The 23867-nt window shown below is 40.0% G+C and overlaps 1 protein-coding gene and 1 pseudogene across 9 annotated transcripts in view; one reads left to right on the top strand and one right to left on the bottom strand.

The window, feature by feature from the left end:
* Nucleotides 1-23867, top strand: part of COBLL1 (cordon-bleu WH2 repeat protein like 1) — a 165395-nt gene that overhangs the window by 80838 nt on the left and 60690 nt on the right. For all 9 annotated transcript variants that reach the window (XM_060107025.1, XM_060107022.1, XM_060107021.1 and 6 more), the window contains exon 2: nucleotides 21524-21712. In XM_060107025.1, coding sequence (XP_059963008.1) covers nucleotides 21524-21712 — 189 coding nt within the window. The remainder of the gene's footprint in view (nucleotides 1-21523; nucleotides 21713-23867) is intronic.
* Nucleotides 10111-10748, bottom strand: LOC132495026 (hypoxanthine-guanine phosphoribosyltransferase-like; annotated as a pseudogene).

The raw sequence follows: 23867 nt of genomic DNA, 5'->3' as shown, positions 1-23867 counted from the left end.
AAAGAAGGGAGGGAGGGAGGACAGACGGAAAGAAAGAAAGAAAGGAGGGAGGGAGGCAGGAAGGAAAGAAAAAGAAAGAGTGAAAGGAAGAAGGGAGGGAGAGAGGAAGGAAAGAAAGACAGGAGGGAGGGAGGGAGGAAGGAAAGAAAGAAAGAAAGATAGGGGCAGAGGGAGGGAGGGAGGAAGGGAAGGTAGGAAAAAAGAAAGAGGGAAGATAAAGTAAAATAGAATAAAGTATATAGTAGCGTTATTAAAAATAGTAATTATTGAAAAAAAGAAAAAACGGACGGATAGAACCCTGGGACCTATGGTGGAAGCAAAGCCATACAGAGAAAATCTCACACAGAAGCATACACATACACATTCACAAAAAGAGAATAGGGGGAAAAAAATCGAAAATCTTGCTCTCAAAGTCCACCTCCTCAATTTGGGATAATTCGTTGTAAAAAGAGGAAAAGGGGAAAAAGTCTGAAATATTGCTCTCAAAGTCCACCTCCTTAATTTGGGATAATTCGTTGTAAAACGAGGAAAAGGGGAAAAAATCTTAAATCTTGTCCTCAAAGTCTACCTCCTCAATTTGGGATGATTTGCTGTCCATTCATGCACTCCACAGACGCAGGGCACATCAAGCGGATCGTGGAGCTTTAATCCGCTGCCTCCGAGGCTGCACAGAGATTTCCCTGTCTCTTCTCTGCTCTCACAGCTCCCAGGTCTCAGCCTTGGACCTAGCCCCGCCTCTGCGCGTAGGTCACCGGAGGGCGTCCGTTCTTCGCTCAGACAGGAGTGGTTTAAAGGAGCCGCTGATTCGGGGGCTCTGGCTCACTCAGGCCGAGGGGAGGGAGGGGCACGCAGTGCGGGGTGGGCCTGCGGCGGCAGAGGCCGGCATGACGTTGCACCAGCCCGAGGCGCTCTGTGCGCTTTTCCGGGGAAGCCGTCCCTGGGTCCCGGGACCCCGGCAGTGGCGGGCTGCACAGGCTCCCCGGAAGGGGGGGCGGACAGTGACCCGCGCTCGCACACAGGCCTTGTGGCGGCGGCGGCAGCAGCCCCAGCATCCCACACCCGTCTCCGGGGTCTGCGCCTTCAGCCAGGGCTCACGCCCGTCTCTGGAGCTTCTTTAAGCAGCGCTCTTAATGCCCTCTCCTCGCGCACCAGGAAACAAAAGGGAAGAAAAAGTCTCTTGCGTCTTCGGCAGCTCCAGCCTTTTTCCCGGACTCCCTCCAGGCTAGCCGCGGCGAACCAACCCCTTCAGGCTCTTCCTGCCGCCAGCCGCAGTCCTCTCCCTGCGCTCCGACCGAAACCCGATACCCGAGCCTCAGCTCCCAGCCCCGCCCACCCCGGCGGCCGAGCAGACAAGCCTCTCGGGCTGGTGAGTGCCGGTCGGCCCCGATCCTCTGTGGGAATCTCTCCGCTTTGCCCTCCACACCCCTGTTGCTGTGCTCTTCTCGGCTACTCCGAAGCTTTCCCCCTCCGCCACCCGCAGACTCCGCCCGCGAAGGGGTTTCTAGTGTGTGGAAACCTTTCCTCCTTCACGGCTCCCTCCCACTGGTGCAGGCCCCGTCCCTATCCTTTTGTCTCTGTTTATTCTTTTTTCTTTTGCCCTACCCAGGTATGTGGGGAGTTTCTTGCCTTTTGGGGGGGTCTGAGGTCTTCTGTTCAGCGTTCAGTAGGTGTTCTGTAGGAGTTGTTCCACGTGTAGATGAATTTCTGATGTATCTGTGGGGAGGAAGGTGATCTCCACGTCTTACTCTTCCGCCATTTTCCTCCGGACTCTAGGTTGATCTTTTAATGCTTTATTTTCCAGTAAAAGAAACTTTTAGGTCAAATGCCTTAATGCTTATATATGTGTGTGTAGTTTGCCAACAGTAGTGATTTTACCTAGAAGCATAGGTAAGGACCTTTTATAGACATTTAAAAATGTGACCTTTTTTCTTACTGAGAATATGTTTTCCCTACATGCCTTTGTTTTAATAACATGTTTTTTTTTTTAATATCAGCATTTTCACTTCTGTATTGATATAACAGATTTGTGTTATGAATAATGTTATTTGTGTTTTTAAAATAGATCATTTGTATGTCTTTCACTGAGTCTATAAATGAGAACCTCTTGGCTCAGTAAGATAGTCTGTGAATGAGGTTCTGTGTAGGTAGGACTTCTTTAGTATTAGCCATTAAATAGAACAATACATATTGATGGAAATCATTGGTGGAGATCATTGTGGAGATCATCATTCTAATACCTTTGCCTTTATTTTAGTCCAGTGGGTCTCAAACTGTAATGTGCTGGACCACTAGTATATATCACCTGGACCCCATATGCAGATTCTATTTAAAAAGGTACAACATGGGGCCACCCAAGCAGATCTGTATTAGAAACAAGTTCCATAGCTGATTCTAATGCTCATTGAATTTTGAGAATCACTACCTTAGAAATATTTTTATTGTGTTTTACTTTTAAATAGTTTGACTTGGAAGAAATTGCAGAAATAGTGCAGGCATTTCCCTCTGCCTTCCTCCAAACTTTCCCCAATAATAATGTCTTACATAACCATAGTACATTATCAAAACCAGGGAAGTGACTTTGGTACAATACTATTAACTTAGGTACAGACCTTATTTAGATTTCATCAGCTTTTACATGCATTCTTTATTATTTTTAAAAATTTGTCTTGATTTATAATTCTGTGAAATTTTATTACATGTATAGATTTGCGTGACATTCCACAATCAGAATACAGAACTGTTGCATCACCATAAAGGAACTCCCTCACATTACTCTTTTTTTAAAAAAAATAAATTTATTTATTTATTTATTTTATTTTTGGCTGTGTTGGGTCTTTACTGCTGCACGTGGGCTTTTTCTAGTTGCGGCGAGCGGGGGCTGCTCTTCATTGTGGTGCATGGGCTTCTCATTGCAGTGGCTTTTCTTGATGCGGAGCACAGGCTCTAGGTGCACGGGCTTCAGTATTTGTGGCACGTAGGCTCAGTAGCTGTGACTCACGGGCTCTAGAGTGCAGGCTCAGTAGTTGTGGCGCATGGGCTTAGTTGCTCCATGGCATGTGGGATCTTCCGGAATGAGGACTCGAACCCGTGTCCCCGGCATTGGCAGGCAGGTTCTTAACCACTGTGCCACCAGGGAAGCCCCCTTATGTTACTCTTAATAGTTACACCTTGCCTCCAATCCTGGCAGCCAGTGATCTGTTTTCTATGACCATAAGTCTGTCACTTGGGACTCACATAAATAGAACCATATGGTATGTAACCTTTTGAGACTGGCTTTTTCACTCAGCATAATGCCCTTGAGATTATCCAAGATGCTGAGTGTATCAAGGCTTGCTCTTTTATTGCTGAGTAGTATTCCATTGTATGGATGCATCACAGTTTGTTTATTCATTCTCATGTTGGAGTACATTTGGGCTGTTCCCTGTCTGGGTTTGTTATGAGGAGAGCTGCAATAAACATTGACATACAGGTTTTATGCAAACATAAGTTTTTGTTTCTCTCATGTAAATACCTAGGAATAGATTGCTGGGTCATATGGCATGAGTATGTAGCTTCATATTACACTGCCAAACCATTTCCCGAAGTGGCTGTGCCATTTTGCACTCACCTTCTTCAAGTCACCTATGAGAGATCTAGTTTCTCCACATTCTTCTCTGTACTTGATATATTCAGTAGTTTTAATTTAGGTGCATAATGGTATTTCATCATAGCTTTAATTTGCATTTCCCTAAATGGATAATAATGTTGAGATCTTTTCATGTGCCTCTTTCTCACATCCTCTTTGGTAAAGTGTTCAAACCTTTGCCCATTTTATGATTGGATTCTTTGTCTTCTTACTATCACATTTTGAGAGCTCTGTCTATATTCTGGATATAAGTCTTTTGTTGGCTATGTGACTTACAAATATTTTCTCCCAGTCTGTGGCTTGTCTTTTTATCCTCATAACTGGGTCTTTCACAGAGCAGAAGATTTTACTTTTTGATGAAGTTTAGTTTCTTGATATTCTAAAAATCTTATGGATTGTGTCTTTGATGTCATGTCTGAGATTCTTTTGCCTAAGCCTTAGTCCCAAGGATTTTCTCCTACATTTTTTTTGTTTTTGTTTTGTTTTGTTTTGCGATACGCGGGCCTCTCACTGTTGTGGCCTCTCCCGTTGTGCAGCACAGGCTCCGGACGCGCATGCTCAGCGGCCATGGCTCACAGGCCCAGCCGCTCCGCAGCATGTGGGATCTTCCCGGACCGGGGCACGAACCTGTGTCCCCTGCATCGGCAGGCGGACTCTCAACCACTGCGCCACCAGGGAAGCCCTCTCCTACATTTTGATCTAAACATTTTATAGTTTTATATTCTACATTTAGATCAACTTTAGGTTAATTTTTGTATCAGGTGCTACTTTAGATTTTAATATTTCTAAACTGTGAGACACTATTTCCAAGTAGTTTTTCTAGCCAATATTTGATAAAACTTGTAGCTAGGAAACTTAACTTGGAAAATCCATTCCAAGGACTTTTCTTTATCAGTATGCAGTGAATGTTATGCCTTTGAATACGGTTTATGCCAACACACACTACTCCTCAACATAGATTTAAAACTTTAACAGAGTGAGATGACTAAATGCTGTTTGGTATTTACCAAAGTACATATTTGAGAGTAGATTATTGAGATTGTGACTTGAAAGCAACTTCTGCTTTCATTTTATGGTTGGTTAATCTACCAGTGTGCTTGCTTGGCTGACATAAACATTCCCACTGTTTAACATGCATATGTGCATATATTTTAATAATTATAACATCCACATTTCAGTTCCTTACCTAGTGTGCTTTTGAAAATTGAAAAAACATTCCAACTAAGAACTCTTTTTTTTTTTTTTTTTTGCGGTATGTGGGCCTCTCATTGTTGTGGTCTCTCCCGTTGCGAAGCACAGGCTCCGGACGCGCAGGCTCAGCAGCCATGGCTCACGGGCCCAGCCGCTCCGCGGCATGTGGGATCTTCCCGGACTGGGGCACGAACCCGTGTCCCCTGCATCGGCAGGCGGACTCTCAACCACTGCGCCACCAGGGAAGCCCGAACTCTTTTTTTTTTTTAAGACAATGTTTTTAGAGCAGTTTTAGGTTCACAGCAAAACTCAGCAGAAGATACAGGTTTCCCATAGACCCCTGTCCCCACACATGCACAGCCTCCTCCATTATCAGTATTCCCCACCAGAGTGGTACAGTTGTCACAACTGAACCTACACTAACACATCATAATCACCTGAAGTCTATAGTTTACATTAGTAATCACTCTTGATGTACATTCTACAGGTTTTGACAAAAACATAATGACATGTATTCATCTTTATAGTATCATGTAGGGTATTTTCACTGCTCTAAAAATGCTCTGTGCTCTACCTGTTCATCTCTCCCCACAACTCCTGGCAACCACTCGTCTTTTTTATTATCTCCATATTTTTGCCTTTTCCAGAATGTAATATAGTTGGAATTATACAATATGCAGCCTTTCCAGACTGGCTCCTTGCATTTAGTAATATGAAATTAAGGCTCCTCCATGTTTTTTCATGACAACAGCTCATTTCTTTTTTAGTGGAAAAAATGGAAATAATGGGATAATATTCCATTGTCTGAATGTACCATAGTTTATTTGTCCATTGGCCTACTGAAGGACATCTAGGTTGCAAACTAAGAACATTTTAACTTCCTTTTAGAGAAGAAAATTTCTTTTTTTACATTTACTGTTTTGTTGTTTCAGAGAACATAATAAGTAAAACAATTCAATTGTGGATGATTTTTTTATCTTAAATTTAATAAGTATTTAACCTCTTTTGAAAAAGTGGAAATATAACTTTATAGGGCTTTTTATACTTAATTTTTATATGGCAAAGAGAAAAGAAGCCCAAAAAGTTTTGCATAGTCCTCTCTCCCCATGTTTTTTTAAATCATTTTTGAATTTTTAAATTTTAGTGTCAAGCACATTTTTTATTTACCTTTTCAGACTAACTTCCGTAAACGGCACTGACTTTTCCATATATCAGTACATTGCCTGCAAGGCAACAAATACGAAGTTCAAAGGAAGCTTTCAGTAGATGATGATGAGCCCAGTTGCTACTGACATGTATTACCTACTGAGCAGAAGCCTATGCACAGAGTGAATGGGGCATGAAGTGAGCACTGGGTCATGGTTTTGAAGTTTCAGTTTGTTTCGGAGAAAAATTACTTGCTAATCTCTATAAATGTTTAAGAATTTAATAAGATACTAATTTTTTTAAAAAAGGATAACACTTGTTAAGGGATTATCTATGTAAAACATTTGCACAGTTCCTGGAACTAGACAGGCATTCAGTTAAGTTAGTTTTTGTAGGGTCCATTTAGGATATCTTTGAAATTGTTTGGTTGGACTAATTTCATTTTTAAGCTACTGGTATTAGAGGACCTCATGTGGTATTTCTTTAATCTACTCAGATTCTTTCCATAGCACTGAGAACACAGTGGGTGCCCAATAATATGGTTGACTGTCTTGTGACTCATTGTTTACATTGCTTTCAAGCCTGTTTTTCAACTTTGCTTATTTGTTTTGATGAATTTTTTTATCTCCTCCGTTGATACGCCCTTTTCTACTGAAGGCTTTTCTCATCTCTCTTCTTGTTTATGTTTGACTTTCTTAACTGTGCATAAAATAAACATCCCACATAAGATATTTAGGAAAACCCTGAGACGAGATGAAATTGCAGCAACATTTATGGGACAGATATGAGAAATTTAATATTTAATTTTTAATGTATAGATACACTTTCCTACTCTATATCTTTGTGTGGGGTTTCCTTGAGTGTGTATATATATGTGAAAATGTATTCACTTATATTTGTACATTTTTCTGTGTATAAATTATAACTCAGTGAAAAATATCAAGAGAAATTTATGTTTTCCTTCCTTCCATAAGGACCTTCCTTCTTAGAGAAAAGGAAGCAAAAATATAATGGGGTGGCTCAAGATGGCAGAGTAGAAGGACATGCACTCACGCCCTCTTGTGAGAGCACCAGAATCACAACTAACTGCTGAACAATAATCCATAGGAAGACACTGGAACTCACCAAAAAAGATACCCTACATCCAAAGACAAAGGAGAAGCTGCAGTGAGACTGTACGAGGGGCGCAATCACAATAAAATCAAATCGCATAACCTCTGGGTGGGTGACTCACAAACTGGAGAACAATTATACCACAGAAGTTCACCCACTGGAGTGAAGGTTCTGAGCCCCACATCAGGCTTCCCAACCTGCAGGTCTGGCAATGGGAGGAGGAGTTCCCAGAGAATCACCACTTGAAGGCTAGTGGGATTAGGTTGCAGGACTTTGACAGGACTGGGGGAAACAGAGACTCCACTCTTGGAGGGCACACACAAAGTAGTGTGCACATCAGGACCCAGGGGGAAGGAGCAGTGACCCCATAGGAGACTGAACCAGACCTACCTGTTAGTGTTGGAGGGTCTCCTGCAGAGGCAGGAGCTGGCTGTGGCTCACCGTGGGGACAAGGACACTGGCAGCAGAAGTTCTGGGAAGTATTCCTTGGCATGAGCCCTCCCAGAGTCTGCCATTAGCCCCACCAAAGAGCTTGTAGCCTCCAGTGCTGGGTCGCCTCAGGCCAAACAACCAATAGGGAGGGAACTCAGGCCCACCCATCAGCAGACAAGCAGATTAAAGTTTTACTGAGCTCTGGGCACCAGAGCAACACCCAGCTCTACCCACCACAAGCCTCTCCCATCAGGAAACTTGCACAAGCCTCTTAGATAACCTCATCCACCAGAGGACAGACAGCAGAAGCAAGAAGAACTACAATCCTGCAGCCTGTGGAACAAAAACTACATTCACAGAAAAACAGACAAAATGAAAAGGCAGAGGGCTATGTACCAGATGAAGGAACAAGATACAACCCCAGAAAAACAACTAAATGAAGTGGAGATAGGCAACCTTCCAGAAAAAGAATTCAGAATAATGATAGTGAAGATGATCCAGGACCTTGGAAAAAGAATGGAGGCAAAGATCGAGAAGATGCGAGAAATGTTTAACAAAGACCTAGAAGAATTAATTTTTCAGAGATGAACAATACAATAACTGAAATGAAAAATACAGTAGAAGGAATCAATAGCAGAATAACTGAGGCAGAAGAATGGATAAGTGACCTGGAAGACAGAATGGTGGAATTCACTGCTGTGGGACAGAAAAAAGAATGAAAAGAAATGAAGACAGCCTAAGAGACCTCTGGAGCAACATTAAACACACCAACATTCGCATTATAGGGGTCCCAGAAAGAAAGGACCCGAGAAAATATTTGAAAAGATTATAGTCGAAAACTTCCCTAACATGGGAAAGGAAATAGCCATCCAAGTCCAGGAAGCACAGAGAGTCCCAGGCAGGATAAACCCAAGGAGAAACACGCTGAGACACATAGTAATCAAATTGACAAAAATTAAAGACAAAGAAAAATTATTAAAACTAGCAAGGGAAAAATGACAACATACAAGGGAACTCCCATAACATTAACAACTGATTTCTCAGCAGAAATTTTACAAGCCAGAAGGGAGTGGCATGATATATTTAAAGTGATGAAAGGGAAGAATCTACAACCAAGATTACTCTACCCGGCAAGGATCTCATTCAGATTTGACGGAGAAATCAAAAGCTTTACAGACAAGCAAAAGCTAAGAGAATTCAGCACCACCAAACCAGCTCTACAACAAATGCTAAAGGAAATTCTCTAAGTGGGAAACACAAGAGAAGAAAAGGACCTACAAAAACAAACCCAAAACAATTTAAAAAATGGTAATAGGAACATATGTATCGATATTTACCTTAAACGTGAATGGATTAAGTGCTCCAACCAAAAGACACAGGCTGGTTGAATGGATATAAAAACAAGACTGCTATATATGCTGTCTACAAGAGACCCACTTCAGACCTTGGGACACATACAGACTGAAAGTGAGGGGATGGAAAAAGATATTCCATGCAAATGGAAATCAAAAGAAAGCTGGAGTAGCAATACTCATATCAGATAAAATAGACTGTAAAATAAAGAACATTACAAGAGACAAAGAAGGACACTACATAATGATCAAGGGATCAATTCAAGAAGAAGAAATAACAATTATAAATATATATGCACCTAATATAGGAGCACCTCAATACATAAGGCAAATGCTAACAGCTCTAAAACAGGAAATCGACAGTAACACAATAATAGTGGGGGACTTTAACACCTCACACCAATGGACAGATCATCCAGACAGAAAATTAATAAGGAAACACAAGCTTTAAATGATACAATAGCCCAGATAGATTTAATTGATATTTATAGGACATTCCATCCAAAAACAGCAGATTATACTTTCTTCTCAAATGCACATGGAAGAGTCTCCAAGATAGATCACATCTTTCTTTTTTTTCTTTTAAAGAGACAGCCTTTAAGGATTTTAAGGATTTTTTTAAGGATTTTTACATTGAAGACTTCAAAAAGTAGTAGGTTTTTAGAACTTATTTACCTGTATTTAAAAGGAAGTGTTGACAAAGATTTGCCAGAAATAATCTGAACAAGTGGGAAAATACAGCTAATACTACTGAAACCTACTAAAATAACTCCAGGTCATATGGTTTATCCAACATAACGATACCTCTCAATGCGGTCACTGATATGAAACTGACTGCTTCTTTTCTAAACACACAGTGGTATAATTAACAATATTCAGTCACTTCTGTTCTTTCCTGAATATATAAAATTAAAATACCAATTAAAAAACTAATATATTCTTCTCTGTCAATGTTTCTTACAGGTACAATTTCAATATTTTCATTCAGTAGTGGTGTGGTTTAAGAGATTTTTCATTCACACGTCAAACAACAATCCACCCAAAGGGAATTGATAGTCTATAGGCTCCTAGTGCAAATAAAGAGTTCGGGAATGCAGCAACTGGCCTTTCTAAAATACAAAACAGATAAAATTCTTAGACGATAACATGCAATAAGCTCTACTAAGCAGCTGGCCACGGAACTAGAACATCTGATCATTTTCCTGGTGATTTCAATGGGATTCCAGATGTTTCTAAACTCAACTTGAATTCTCAGGCTTTGTATTTTGCTTTTCCAGTTTTGCTAATGACACAAACATTCAAATCCCTGAAGTATTCATTATAGTCAAGGGCATATCCTACAACAAACTTGTCTGGAATTTCAAATCCAGCAAAGTCTGGTCTATATCCAACACTTTGAGGTGTCCTTTTCACTAGCAAGCTTGCAACCTTGACCAGCTTTGGATTATGCTGCTTGACCAAGGAAAGCAAGGTTTGCATTGTTTTGCCAGTGTCGATTATATCTTCAACAATCAAGACATTCTTTCCAGTGAAAGTTGAGAGATCATCTCCACCAATTACTTTTATGTCACCTGTTGACTGGTCATTACAGTAGCTCTTCAGCCTGATAAAATCTACAGTCATAGGTATAGATATATCACTTTCTGTTTAGTGCTTTGATGTAATCCAGCAGGTCAGCAAAGAATTTATAGCCCCCCTTGAGCACACAGAGGGCCACGATGTGGTGGCCTCCCATCTCCTTCATCACATCTCGAGCCTGTCCATAATTAGTCCATGAGGAATAAACACTTTTTCCAAATCCTCAGCATAATGATTAGGTATACAAAATAAATCTAGGTCAAACCTGGTTCATCATCACTAATCACGATGCTGGGGCTGCGGGTCACCATAACGGAGCTGGCTGGTATGCAGGCTGAGGGAAGACTGGGGAGGAGGAAGCTGGCAGCAGGGCCAAGCAGGAGGCGGCACCACATAGGAAAGCCCAGGATAGATCACATCTTGGGTCACAAATCAAGCCTTGGTATATTTATGAAAATTGAAATCCTATCAGGCATCTTTTCCAACCACAATGCTGTGAGATTAGAAATCAATTACAGGGGAAAAACGGTAAAAAACATAAACACATGGAGGCTAAACAGTACGTTACTATATAACCAAGAGATCACTGAAGAAATCAGAGGAAATCAAAAAATACCTGGAGACAAATGACAACAAAAACACGATGATCCAAAACCTATGGAATGCAACAAAAGCAGTTCTAAGAGGGAAGTTTATAGCTATACAAGCCTACCTCAAGAAACAAGAAAAATCTCAAACAATCTAACATTACACCTAAAGGAACTAGAGAAAGAAGAACAAACAAAACCCAAAGTTAGTAGAAGGAAAGAAATCATGAAGATCAGAGCAGAAATAAATGAAATCGAAACAAAGCAATAGCAAAGATCAATAAAACTAAAAGCTGGTTCTTTGAGAAGATAAACAAAATTGATAAACCATTAGCCAGATTCATCAAGAAAAAGAGGGAGAGGACTCAGATCAATAAAATTAGAAATGAAAAAGGAGAAGTTGCAAAGGACACCACAGAAATAGAAAACACCGTAAGAGACTACTACAAGAAACTCTATGCCAATAAAATGGACAACCTGGAAGAAATGGACAAATTCTTAGAAAGGTATAACATTCCAAGACTGAACCAGGAAGAAATAGAAAATATGAGCAGACCAATCACAAGTAATGAAATTGAAACTGTGATTAAAAATCTTCCAACAAACAAAAGTCCAGGACCAGATGGCTTCACAGGTGAATTTTATCAAACATTTAGAGAAGAGCTAACACCCTTCCTCAAAACTACAATGAGGTATCAACTCACACTGGTTAGAATGGGCATTATCAGAAAATCTACAAACAACAAATGCTGGAGAGGGTGTGGAGAAAAGTGAACCCTCTTGCACTGTTGGTGGGAATGTAAATTGATACAGCCACTATGGAGAACAGTACGGAGGTTCCTTAAAAAACTAAAAATATGGCCCAGTAATCCCACTACTGGGCATATACCTAGAGAAAACCATAATTCAAAAAGACACGTGCACCCTAATGTTCATTGCAGCACTGTTTACAATAGCCAGGTCATGGAAGCAACATAAATGCCCATCGAAAGATGAATGAATAAAGAAGAAATGGTACATATATTCAATGGAATATTACTCCGCCATAAAAAGGAACGCAATTGGGTCTTTTGTAGAAACGTGGATGGACCTAGAGACTGTCATACAGAGTGAAGTAAGTCAGAAGGAGAAAAACAGATATCGTATATTAACACATATACGTGGAATCTAGAAAAATGATACAGTTGAACTGGTTTGCAAGGCAGAAGTAGAGACAGAGATGTAGAGAACAGACGTATGGACAACAAGGGGAGGAAGCAGGTGGCGGGGTGGGATGAATTGGGAGATTTGGGTTGACATATACACACTAATATGTATAAAATAGATTAATAAGAACCTGCTTATAAAGAGAGAAATAAAATTTAAAAAAAGAAGCAATGTGATGTTTGTAAAAATGCTAACCATATAAAGCTAAGTTGGGATGTAAAAAATATATATATAATGGGAATTTAAATTTGGAAAAGTTATTATTAAACTTTGGGACTACTTTTAAGATTGTTACATTGAGTGATTCTGAGAACTTCCTGAATTTACACGAACATGATTGACCTAAGTAGCAACCTTCTGGCAGTGTTTCAGACATTACAAAGTTCTTAGGAAAGTAAATCATTAACTCTCATTGAATACCTACTGTCTGTCAGGCATTGTACTAGACTAGTGGTTCTCAAACTTGGCTGCACTTCAGAATTGCTTGGGGAGATTTTAAAATCCCCATAGCCAGTAAATCAGAATTTCCGAGTGTGGGGCCTGAACCTCAGCATTTTATAAAAGTCCTCAGGTGAGTCCATTGTGTAGCCAAATTTGAGCACCACTGGGTGAAGCGTGGGCTGAGATGGGTGGGGCTAGGCGTTGGCCCCCTCTTTTGAGTGGTCGGAGAACCACTATACAAGGACACATTTGATCTGCTGTCTGGATGAGCTGAAGGAGCAGGCAGTTTGAAATTCTGTGGTGGAAACATTTGGGGCAGAGGGAGCAGCTCTGCAAGTCCCTCAGATGTGAAGGAAGGGAAGGAAGGCCAGTGTGAATTACACGGGGAGTTGCAACTGAGTAAACTTGAGGGGAGGTTGGCAGGGGCTGGCTCAGTGATTTCTTAGACGTTAGCATGCATCAGAAGCACTTGGAGAGTTTTGTCGAAGGTGCATTGCAGGGCTTTACCCTCTCTGTTTCTGATTATTTAGGTCTGGGGTAGGGCCTGAGAATTTGCATTTCTAACAAGGTCCCAGGTGCTGCTCTGAAATCACACTTTGAGAACCACCAGGCTGGCTCATCTAGGGCTTTGCAAACCAAGAACAGGAATTTGGTTTTATTCTCAATGTATTGGGAGACCAGTGAAGGGTCAGAGATGTGATGTGGTCTGATTTACATATTTAAAAGATCACTCTTGGGCTTCCCTAGTGGCTTAGTGGTTAAGAATCTGCCTGCCAGTGCAGGAGACACGGGTTCAAGCCCTGTTCCGGGAAGATCCCACGTGCTGCAGAGCAATTAAGCCCATGCGCCACAACTCTGAGCCTGCACTCTAGAGCCCGTGAACCACAACTGCTGAGCCCACACGCCACACTACTAGAGCCCGTGTGCCTAGAGCCTGTGCTCTGCAACAAGAGAAGCCACTGCAATGAGGAGCCCGTGCGGCACAATGAAGAGTAGCCCCTGGTTGTCACAACTAGAGAAAGCCCGTGTGCAGCACTGAAGACCCAGTGCAGCCAAAAATAAATAAATAAAAATAAATATATTTTTTAAAAAAAGATCACTCTTGACTACTGCAGAGAATAATACATTTTAAGGGACAAGAGCCGAAAGCGGGGAGACAAGTCAGGGGGCTGTTGGAGCAGTCCAGTCAAGAGCTGATGGCTTAATTGCCAGGTGGTAGCAGAGGAACTGGTGAAAAGTATACAGGTTCAGGATGTGTTTTAGAGCTAAAAGCCCACAAGACTTGATAATGAATTGGAAATAGGAGATAGGCATAGAGAGGAATTAAAATACACCTAGAATTTTTGCTTGAGTTAACAAGGGGGTTAGTGTGGAGCCATTCCCAGGGATGGGGGGGACTTGGGGGACGCTTGGATGAGAATTGGGGGTAGAGAGGAGAATCAAGAGTTTTGATTCTGAGATACCTGTGGGACATTCAAATGGCAAAGACCATGAGATTATTGGGCATATAAATCAGAACTCAATAAACAGGTCAGGGTTGGAAACGTGAATTTGAGAGTCATCAACTTGCAGATGGTGTTTAAAGCCATGGAATTTCATGAAATTACTTGGGCCTGAGGATTGTAGAAGAGAAGAGAAGGGGGCAGACAAGGAGCCCTGGGGTGGTCTCAACACTTAGAAATCAGACAAAGAGATAATGGCATTGAGACTGAGGAGTGGCAGTAAAGAAGGAGGAAACAGTAGGTTGTATTGTCATACAAAGTCAAGGGAAGAGAATCCCAAGCAGAGGGCTTGAGCAGCTGTGAAGTGTGTCCTTATTGGAATTTAGGCGCTTACTCAAATGTGAGATGAGATGTATAATTATCTATTAGATTTGAACACACATAGATGATTGGTGACCTTGACAAGAGAAATGTCTGTTAAGAGTCATATAATGCCTTAGGAGTCCCCTTGTTGCCTTTTGTCACTGCTTATCTTTTAAAGCCACTTAGATATATTTACTTTGATTAGATATAAGGCTCATCAAGAAAAGGGACCTTTTGTTCTTAATTGCATTCCCTCAAGCACATAGCACAGTGTTATGCCCACCATTGGGACAGATTTTTGTTTAATATAATCTTCTCTTGTTTCATTAAACCCAGAGAGACACACTAAGAAATTGTTTTGAAGAACTGATCTCCACTTTATAGTTGAAATGAATAAGGTAGGAACCATCAAAACATTGCCAGATACTGTACTTCAAAGGACTGTCTTGTCAACACTTACCATAATGCACCTAATGTTTGATAGCCCTCTGTACTGAGAGAGGGTGGCTGTTAAATTTCTTTTTGGTCATTAGAATGTGATACTTTAAAAACCTATTGTTTTAAGACTTATAATTCCGTTCTTTTATTTTGTCTTTAATATCAAAGCTGTATCTTTGTATAGTATTTCTCTGAATCTATGAGGATACTATATAAATAAAGCAAACAGATGAAAGCCCATTGGACTTGAGTAGCTTAGTAAGGATACAAGTATTGATATATCTCATATACAATTGAAAGATTTTTTTTCTTTCAAACGAAGTAGAGGTATTTGAGTAGATTTCTGTTGTTTTGCTGAGCATCTCTTATTCCTTTTCATTTATTTTAAGGATATTAATATTGACAGGGATGGAGTGATGATTACAGTGCACACATGATTTTGAAGTGCTTTGTAGATCAAGTGATAAAAAAAAATCAGTCAGTAGTGGTAGCAGGATACCATTCAAATGGTAATTTGAATTCTCTGTTAAAATTAAGTTTGGGTATTTTAAAGATCAGTTATTGCATAACGTAGAATCGTACCTTAATTTTCATTATGAACATTGAATATAATATTGAGATAATTTTCATGAATAAAATGATGTTTACCGGGCCTCCCTGGTGGCGCAGTGGTTGAGAGTCCGCCTGCCGATGCAGGGGATACGGGTTCGTGCCCCAGTCTGGGAGGATCCCATATGCTGCGGAGCGGCTGGGCCCGTGAGCCATGGCCGCTGAGCCTGCGCATCCGGAGCCTGTGCTCCGCAACGGGAGAGGCCACAACGGTGAGAGGCCCGCATACCGCAAAAAAAAAAAAAAAAGAAAAGAAAAAAATGATGTTTACCTAAACGATAATTTACTGTGGCTTGTTATTTTTAGGACTTGAGTGGTGAATTTTTGCATTGACACAGGAAAGGTTTCTATCTCAAATATCTTTTCAGTATAACCGTCTCTCCACCAACCTTGTGTAAAATTTGTTGCTGTAACTGTTGAAGGTAGTGGCCTCTGAGGAGCTTATGTGGAAATCCCTTGAGCAGGAAACTGGCCCAAACATCATTCCCATTTAAAAGGGTGGGGGGACTTCAATGGCAGTTACTGCATTTTTAATATATTAATGAAAACTAGCATTCGTCTAAGCCGTAAATTACAGTTGTTATTGCACGTTGATGTATTACTCTGCTTTACCAGGATTTCCTATGCTTAGATTATGTTAAAAGCTTTGATTATTTTCACTGTACTTTTGGCTTTGGGTGACATTTAATTTAATTTTGTTATTGTTTCCAATCATCTCAACTAAGAAATGTAAAACATTGGGAGAGATGTGAGTAGGTAAAAGGTATTTTAAAACTTTTGCTGGTGAGTAAGAGATCAAGTAAGTTAACAAAGTCTTAAATCTACTTAGGATTCAGGCCAAATCCAGGCCTCTGCCTGGTATTCTTTTCACTAGACTATACCATGTAGTAAGCAAACTTTAACTGGATAGACACATTCCTGAATTTAATGTAAATTGATCGCAGTCGGGAACCAACATATAAATGATCCTACAGGCTCTTCCTCCTAACTACTACTATTCTTTCAAGAACTGAGTCCCTTTTTTCTTTGAAGTTACCTTAATACCTGCCTTCACATCCCCACAGAGCTCATTTTAGCTTGCTCTCATTGCTCTGAGTCTTCAAGGTTACCCATCTGTTTTATGACACTTCGTTTTTTTGCTTTGTATTTGTTGTTTAATTACTTACATACTGCATCTTCCCTGTTGGATTTCTAATTCATTGTGGAAGGATCGTGGTTTGATTCCCAATATGCTTTCCAATTTTCAGGACCAAAGGTGACAAATGCTTTATTATAATAATAGAGAACACTAAGATGTTCATTTTTTTTAAAATTAATTAATTAATTAATTTGTTTGTTTGGATGTGTTGGGTCTTCGTTTCTGCGCGAGGGCTTTCTCTAGTTGCGGCGAGCGGGGGCCACTCTTCATCGCGGTGTGCGGGCCTCTCACTGTCGTGGCCTCTCTTGCTGCGGAGCACAGGCTCCAGACGCGCAGGCTCAGTAGCTGTGGCTCACGGGCCTAGTTGCTCCGCGGCATGTGGGATCTTCCCAGACCAGGGCTCGAACCCATGTCCCCTGAACTGACAGGCAGACTGTCAACCACTGCGCCACCAGGCAAGCACCCACTAAGATGTTCTTAATAGAAGTTCCATGTAAATAATATTTCAACAAGTGCTTTGTTCTGCTTTCCTTTTTTTTTTTTTTTTTAAGTTGGTTTACCTTTAGTAATTTAAGATGGGTTTTGGGGGCTTCCCTGGTGGCACAGTGGTTAAGAACCCTCTTGCCAATGCAGGGGACATGGGTTTGAGCCCTGGTCCGGGAAGATCCCACATGCCGCGGAGCAACTAAGCCTGTGCGCCACAACTATTGAGCCTGAGCTCTAGAGCCTGCGAACCACAACTACTGAGCCCACGTGCCACAACTACTCTTGGCCCGCGTGCCTAGAGCCTGTGCTCCGCAACAAGGGAAGCCACCACGGTGAGAAGCCTGTGCACCACAACGAGGAGTAGCCCCTTCTTGCCACAACTAGATGAAGCCCACGTGCAGCAACGAAGACCCAAATGCAGCCATAAATAAACAACAAACAAACAAACAAAATAAATAAATAAAGTTATAAGATGGGTTTTCATCATAGACTCAAAGTACCTTAGGAAATATGACAGTCATACATATAAGAACATTAAAACTGTTAGAGTTCATTGCGGTGTGCAATAGACAGGGAAAATGTACCAAGGAATTGTGATTCAATATGAACCTTAAAGGATAGATAATACAGGTAAAGGCAGAGAGAATGGGGAGGGCATTCAAACGGTGACTTGGGGGAGCAAAATTTGGAGATGGGAAGGTGCCTTCAATGATGAAAGCAGGGGGTGGGGAGGTGATGGTAGCAGCAGGAAGTGCCTATCAGACCTTCTATGGCACCACTTCTCTTGAAAGCCAAGTCCATTTTGTGGGCAAGGTTGTTCTTGATGCTTTACGTACCTGTGTGTGGTGGCTGGACTTGTCTTCTGACCTTCCTCATGAAACTCTTCTAAAGCCCTAAGGTTCCCAGTTATTCCTTGCTAATAAATCCAGTGCATAGTTTTCAACACTCATCTTCTTAAAAATAAAACATAATCAGTTTCTAAAACCTAACACAGCTAATTCTGAGTACCTTGGTGGTAAGACCTTTTTTCCTTCCCAATTACGTGCTTAGGTGCCTCATCTTTGTGGGAGGTATTCACTGAATGCATTCATTCAGTAAATATGAGTGCCTACCATGTGGCAGACATTATTCTAGAGATTTTATACATTAGCAAATAGGTTTGACACCAGGCAGTGGAGACAAGAACCTATACTCATGGGATTAATTACTCTAATGGAAGGAGACAGGATAAACAAGTATGTTAGTTGCCCTGACAAGCCCTCAGACAAAAGTAAGGCAGAGAAATAGAGGTGTTAATCTTAAGGTCAGGAACAGACTCTGCAGAGGAACCTGAGTAGGAATTGTCCTAAGTGTGTTCAAGGAAAGGCAAGAGTCATAGGATCGGAGTGCAGTGAGCCTAGGGTGAAAGTGGGACAGGGGAGCTTGGAGAAGCTAGAAGTAAGGGATGACAGATTATCAAATTCCAGATCTTATTTTGGCTGAGGTTGGAAGCCGTTGGAGGGCGGGAAAGGAAGTTCTGTGATCAAACTTAACATTTTAAGAGGATCACTCCAGCTGCTATGTTGAGAATAAAGTGTAAAGTGACAAGGTTGGGAGCAGGAAGACCACTTAGCAGCTTGAACAGAGGTGTTTGGTAGTCAAGGTTGTTGATGGATTCTGGGTCTATTTATAATATAGAGCTGGCAGAATTTGTCAAGGGATTGGATTGTATGTGTGTGAGAGAGGAGATTTTTGGCCCAAGCAACTGAAAGAATTGAGATTTACTAGGGCTTCCCTGGGGGCACAGTGGTTGAGAGTCCGCCTGACGATGCAGGGGACATGGGTTCGTTCCCCGGTCCGGGAGGATCCCACATGCCATGGAGCGGCTAGGCCCGTGAGCCATGGCCGCTGAGCCTGCGTGTCCGGAGCCTGTGCTCTGCAACGGGAGAGGCTGCAACAGTGAGAGGCCCGCGTACCGCAAAAAAAAAAAAAGAATTGAGATTTACTGAGATGGGAAGACTTGAAGAGGAAAACATTTGGTTTGGAGGAGATGGGAAGAGGAATTGGAGGTTTAGCTGGAGATTCCAGTTAGTCATCTGAGTCCAGATGTCAAGTAGGCATTGAATTTATAAATCTGGAGTCTAAGGGAGAGGAGATCCAAGCTGACTATTTGGCATTTAAGATTTTTTTCATATACATTTTGCAAAATTCTTGTTGTATTTATTGTAATAATTTTTAAAATTTATTTTGGTTGCTACTGTAAAAGAAGTTTTTTCTTTCATTATACTTTGACTAGGTTTTGCTTATGTTTACATAGGCTATTGATGCTGGCATGTATCATTTTGTGCCAAGCCACCTTGCTGAATTCTCTTAATTTATAAAAGCTTTTTCATAGATTCACTGATTTCTCTTCTCCTTTGACTTTTCTGTGGAATTTTACCAAATTCTTCAATTCTGAGAAGTACCACTTTCTTTCATGGCTTGATTTGCTTTCCTTTGCCTAAAGTATCAATTATTTCTTGTCTTTTCATGTGAGTTTCTATTCATTCCCCGAAACCCAACTCATGTTTCCCATCTTGTCAAACATTTCTGGATTCCTAGGAAAGTTTCTCTTCCTATGAGCTGCAGCTGTACCATCTGCATACCTGTATTAGAACAATCATCAAAATTTATTCTAATTTTGTATATATCTTTCAGTCCTTTTGGGGAAGGAGAACTGGGTCTTACTGTCTTTACATCCCCAGTGTTTAGCTGAATCTGCTACATGGTTGTCTGTTACAGGATAAATGTTTGTTGAATAGATGAGTAGTCAATTTGGGCAGATTAAAAACATTTGGAAATTGGATAAAGTTTTTCTTCATATAGATTTTATAAACTTGTTGTATTTATTGAAACACTTCTAAAAATTCATTTTTGTCACTATTGTAAAAAATATTTTCTAATAATATTAAATATTAGATAAATATTTATAAATATTTATTTATAATAAATAAATAATAAATAAATATTTATTAAATATTAGATAAATATTATAAATATTTTCTAATAATAATAAATATTTTCTAAAGCTTTCTAAAGTTATTTTCTATAACTTTGCAGTTATACTCCTAAAAATTAAAGGCCTATTATTTTAGAAAATCAATGTAGGAACCTTGTTTCTGTTTTTTCATGATGCTGAGTGCACAAACGTGCTTGGATTTGTAAGACCTTAAATTTTGAAAATACTTAATGGCTGGATGTTACGTATTTACTTACAAAGAAGGCCTTCTATTTTGCATGGTTTTTATTTTTGCCTAGGAATCATCAAAGCATTGAATTGGCCATGTGTAGAATGTCTACTACTGTTTCTGTTATAAATCAGTTAAGGGGTTGTCCTAGTAAGTGACACTGAAACATATTTATTGGAATAATTATTTGTAACATTTTTTATTGAAATAGAAATATACTTTATCAAATAACCAATCACAGTTCACTGTTCATTGCTAAGCACAGTGGGAAATACAGCATGCTTCTTTCTTACAGGGAGTAATAAATGTAGGCAGAGAGATGAAACTGGTACCCAGGGGAAAAAAATGGGAAAAATGTTACATTTGTGGAATCTGTTGTATGTGCCTTATAGGGAGACATTTGATATAGGGGGGTGGTAGGAGGGTGTTTTCAGCTAGATTTTTTTTTTTTTTTTTTTGCGGTACGCGGGCCTCTCACTGTTGCGGCCTCTCCTGTTGCGGAGCACAGGCTCCGGACGCACAGGCCCAGCGGCCATGGCTCACGGGCCCAGCCGCTCCGCGGCATGTGGGATCTTCCCGGAGCGGGGTACGAACCCATGTCCCCTGCATCGGCAGGCGGACTCCCAACCACTGCGCCACCAGGGAAGCCCCTTCAGCTAGATTTTGAAGCATAGATAGAGTTTAATCTGGATAGAGAGGCAGAATACGCTAGATTGGAAAAAAATAGAATGAGAGGCACAAAGGTAAGAGCTATTAGGAGGTGTGGAAATGAGATACTGATTTCCATCCTAGGACAGTAAGAAGTTTTATAATTTGTTCCACCAAAGAAAATGCAGTACTTTTGCTTCGCTGTAGTGAACACACATTAATTGAATTTAATGAAGGCCGATATCAGATCTCTTTTGTTATCATGTTTCTTTGTATTGCCAAGTAATGCAAGCATATTGTTGAAAAGAAACAAACAAATATGCTGATTTTAAAAGGCAGAAAAAAAGTTTACTTAATTCCATCATCCCTAGTAAGCTAACAGTTAACATTTTAGTGCATTTTTTTCCCTAGGTGTGGAAAACATACATACACACATTTTGTGTTTTTATTAAATGAGATCCTATTAGCAAATTATTTTTAAAATACGTATATTTTATTCTCTGTGTTTTGTTTTTGTTTTAGGAGAAAACCAAAAGCCAAGGCACCGCTTCCTCCAGCTGAGACCAAATACCTTGATGCCTCTTCAGTTGATGATTCTGTAGAATCTTCTGCTTTTATCATGGAACAGAAAGAAAACATGATAGATAAAGATATTGAACTCTTGGTGGTTCTACCTGGGGATATTATCAAATCTACTACTGTTCATGGCAGGTACGATGGAGTGAAGGAAATACCAGGACTTCCCTTTCTTCTTCTGTAATTGAAACCCTCTGTTGTAGACTTCTTGATTTTTTTCTTTGACAGATACTTTATTCATCACTCAGTTTACTTATCTATTAAAAAAGTAAATGCTAAAAGGTATTAAAATTTTTATAACAATGCTTTAAATATCAAATGTATGAATTCCACAGCCCCAGTGAAGTGACTCTTGGAATTTGGAACTATTTTACATTTTGTTAGTCATTAAAAAAAATTTTTTTTAATAGCCTTTTCCAGAGGAACAGTCATCAGTTTTATTGATTTTCTAAGTCAAACTTACAAAGCAAGCCAGGGACCCATAAGAAAACTCTTTTCCTTCCCTTCCAAATTATTCTTTCTGTTTTAAGCCGCTTCTCCAAATTTGACTTTGCAGAAGTTATTAACTACTCTTAAAGGTAATACTCTTTTATTTATCAAAACAGATAAATCTGTCTGTAAAACTAGCAGGATTTTTCACATCACTGAATGATTTAATAAATTTATTTAAAATGTAGATAAATTTAATAGAAACATAGAATTAAACTTTAATCCAGCGAGAAGGGAATATGTGATTTAGGAGATTGATATTTTTAATACCTGAATAAAAATTGGAAAAATGGAATAAAGCCAAGTGTAATTTTCCATTTCATCTTGAAGTGGAAAGTTACATAAGTTGTATACTTGGTCTTGTTCCACCTTTTACCTTCAACTACCCGTTTGTTATCAAGAGTCCTGTTTTAGAAATTTAAACTATTTTGACCTTAGTATTGCATGTGTATGTGTATGTATATATGTGTGTGTAGAACGAAAGAATAAGCAGGCAACATATTGAGTACTGCATTTTTGCAATGTGGTTTTATCTAGATGAAAATTATTCAAGATAACCTTAATCTTGAGATTTATTCTTAAGATTATGTACAACTTTATGAATTATTGAAAGTTCATGAAAATAGAAAAGTTCAGCATTAGCAAACAATACATAGTATTGTGTATTAAATTCTCATTAAATTTAAGTAAGTTGCACTTTGCCATTTATTTTGTATTGGAAGTAGTTTTGGAGATGACCCATTGAACCATATTTAGGAGGTTGAGAACCCTGTGACTGACCTTGGTGGGCTTCCACCTTAGATGCAGGGGGGTTTTGCCTCTTCTGAGGGAGGAAGGCATCTTGTAAGTTAGAGACAGTGGCCATCGCATCATCTTCAATCCTTGAAATCACACCATTACCCTGGTTTTAAAATAATAATGGTAGTGGATGTGGCTAGGGTTAATAAAGGCAATTCCTCTTATGTTCCCTGAATTCAAGGTAATTTTTTTAAAAAGTCAGTATTTTTTCCTAGTTTTTCACTGATGCTGACAGGTAACAATGGTTTCATTATCAGTACTCCTCAAAATTTCATCTTGAATATACCAGTCATCTGTTTATATTGCCATCTTCTCTACTATCAGCCTTCTGGGTTCTTTTGTTTGTTCGTTTGTTTTTAAACCTCAGTGACTTCAGTATTAGAATCACAGGTTTCCCCTCTATCCTGTCACCCATTATAATTACTTTAAACTTTTCCACATGCTACCCTGAGCTAACTTTTCTTCTGTTTCCTTGACTCTGGGAAAATACATCCATAGTGTACATCCCCTGTCCACCTGGACCGTGGTATCTCACCACTTTGAAGCTGATCCAATACTGAGATCTTAGGTTCTCTCTTTGACATAACTTTTTTGAATCTAGCTTATCCACTTTCTCTTTCTTAATTGGATTTGTTCTTCATCCTCCCTATTAAGTCTAATTGATGATCTCTTCCTGTTGCTGCATTTTTCTTCATATTTGACTTGGATTCTGCATCAGTCATTTCTACCACACTTGTACTTACAAGGACCCTAGATTTTCCCCACCCTTTTGACCTTCCAGCATGTTTGCCTTCCGGGTTCCTAAACTGGAGTAATTTTCAATCAGTCAGCTTTTTGTTTCTGGGCCACCAACTGTTGTTGAGTTGCTTCAGTTTTCTTATCTATAAAAAATGTTTTATAACTGAATTGTTGTTGGAATTAAATGAAATACTTATCAGTGCCTGGCAGATAGTGACTTCCACCATTTTCTTTTGAGAACTGTTTTCCTTAACCCTGGGCTCTC

Source organism: Mesoplodon densirostris, chromosome 8 (assembly GCF_025265405.1).
Source record: "Mesoplodon densirostris isolate mMesDen1 chromosome 8, mMesDen1 primary haplotype, whole genome shotgun sequence".
Lineage (NCBI taxonomy): Eukaryota > Metazoa > Chordata > Mammalia > Artiodactyla > Ziphiidae > Mesoplodon > Mesoplodon densirostris.
This window is presented reverse-complemented; position numbering and strand designations above follow the sequence as displayed.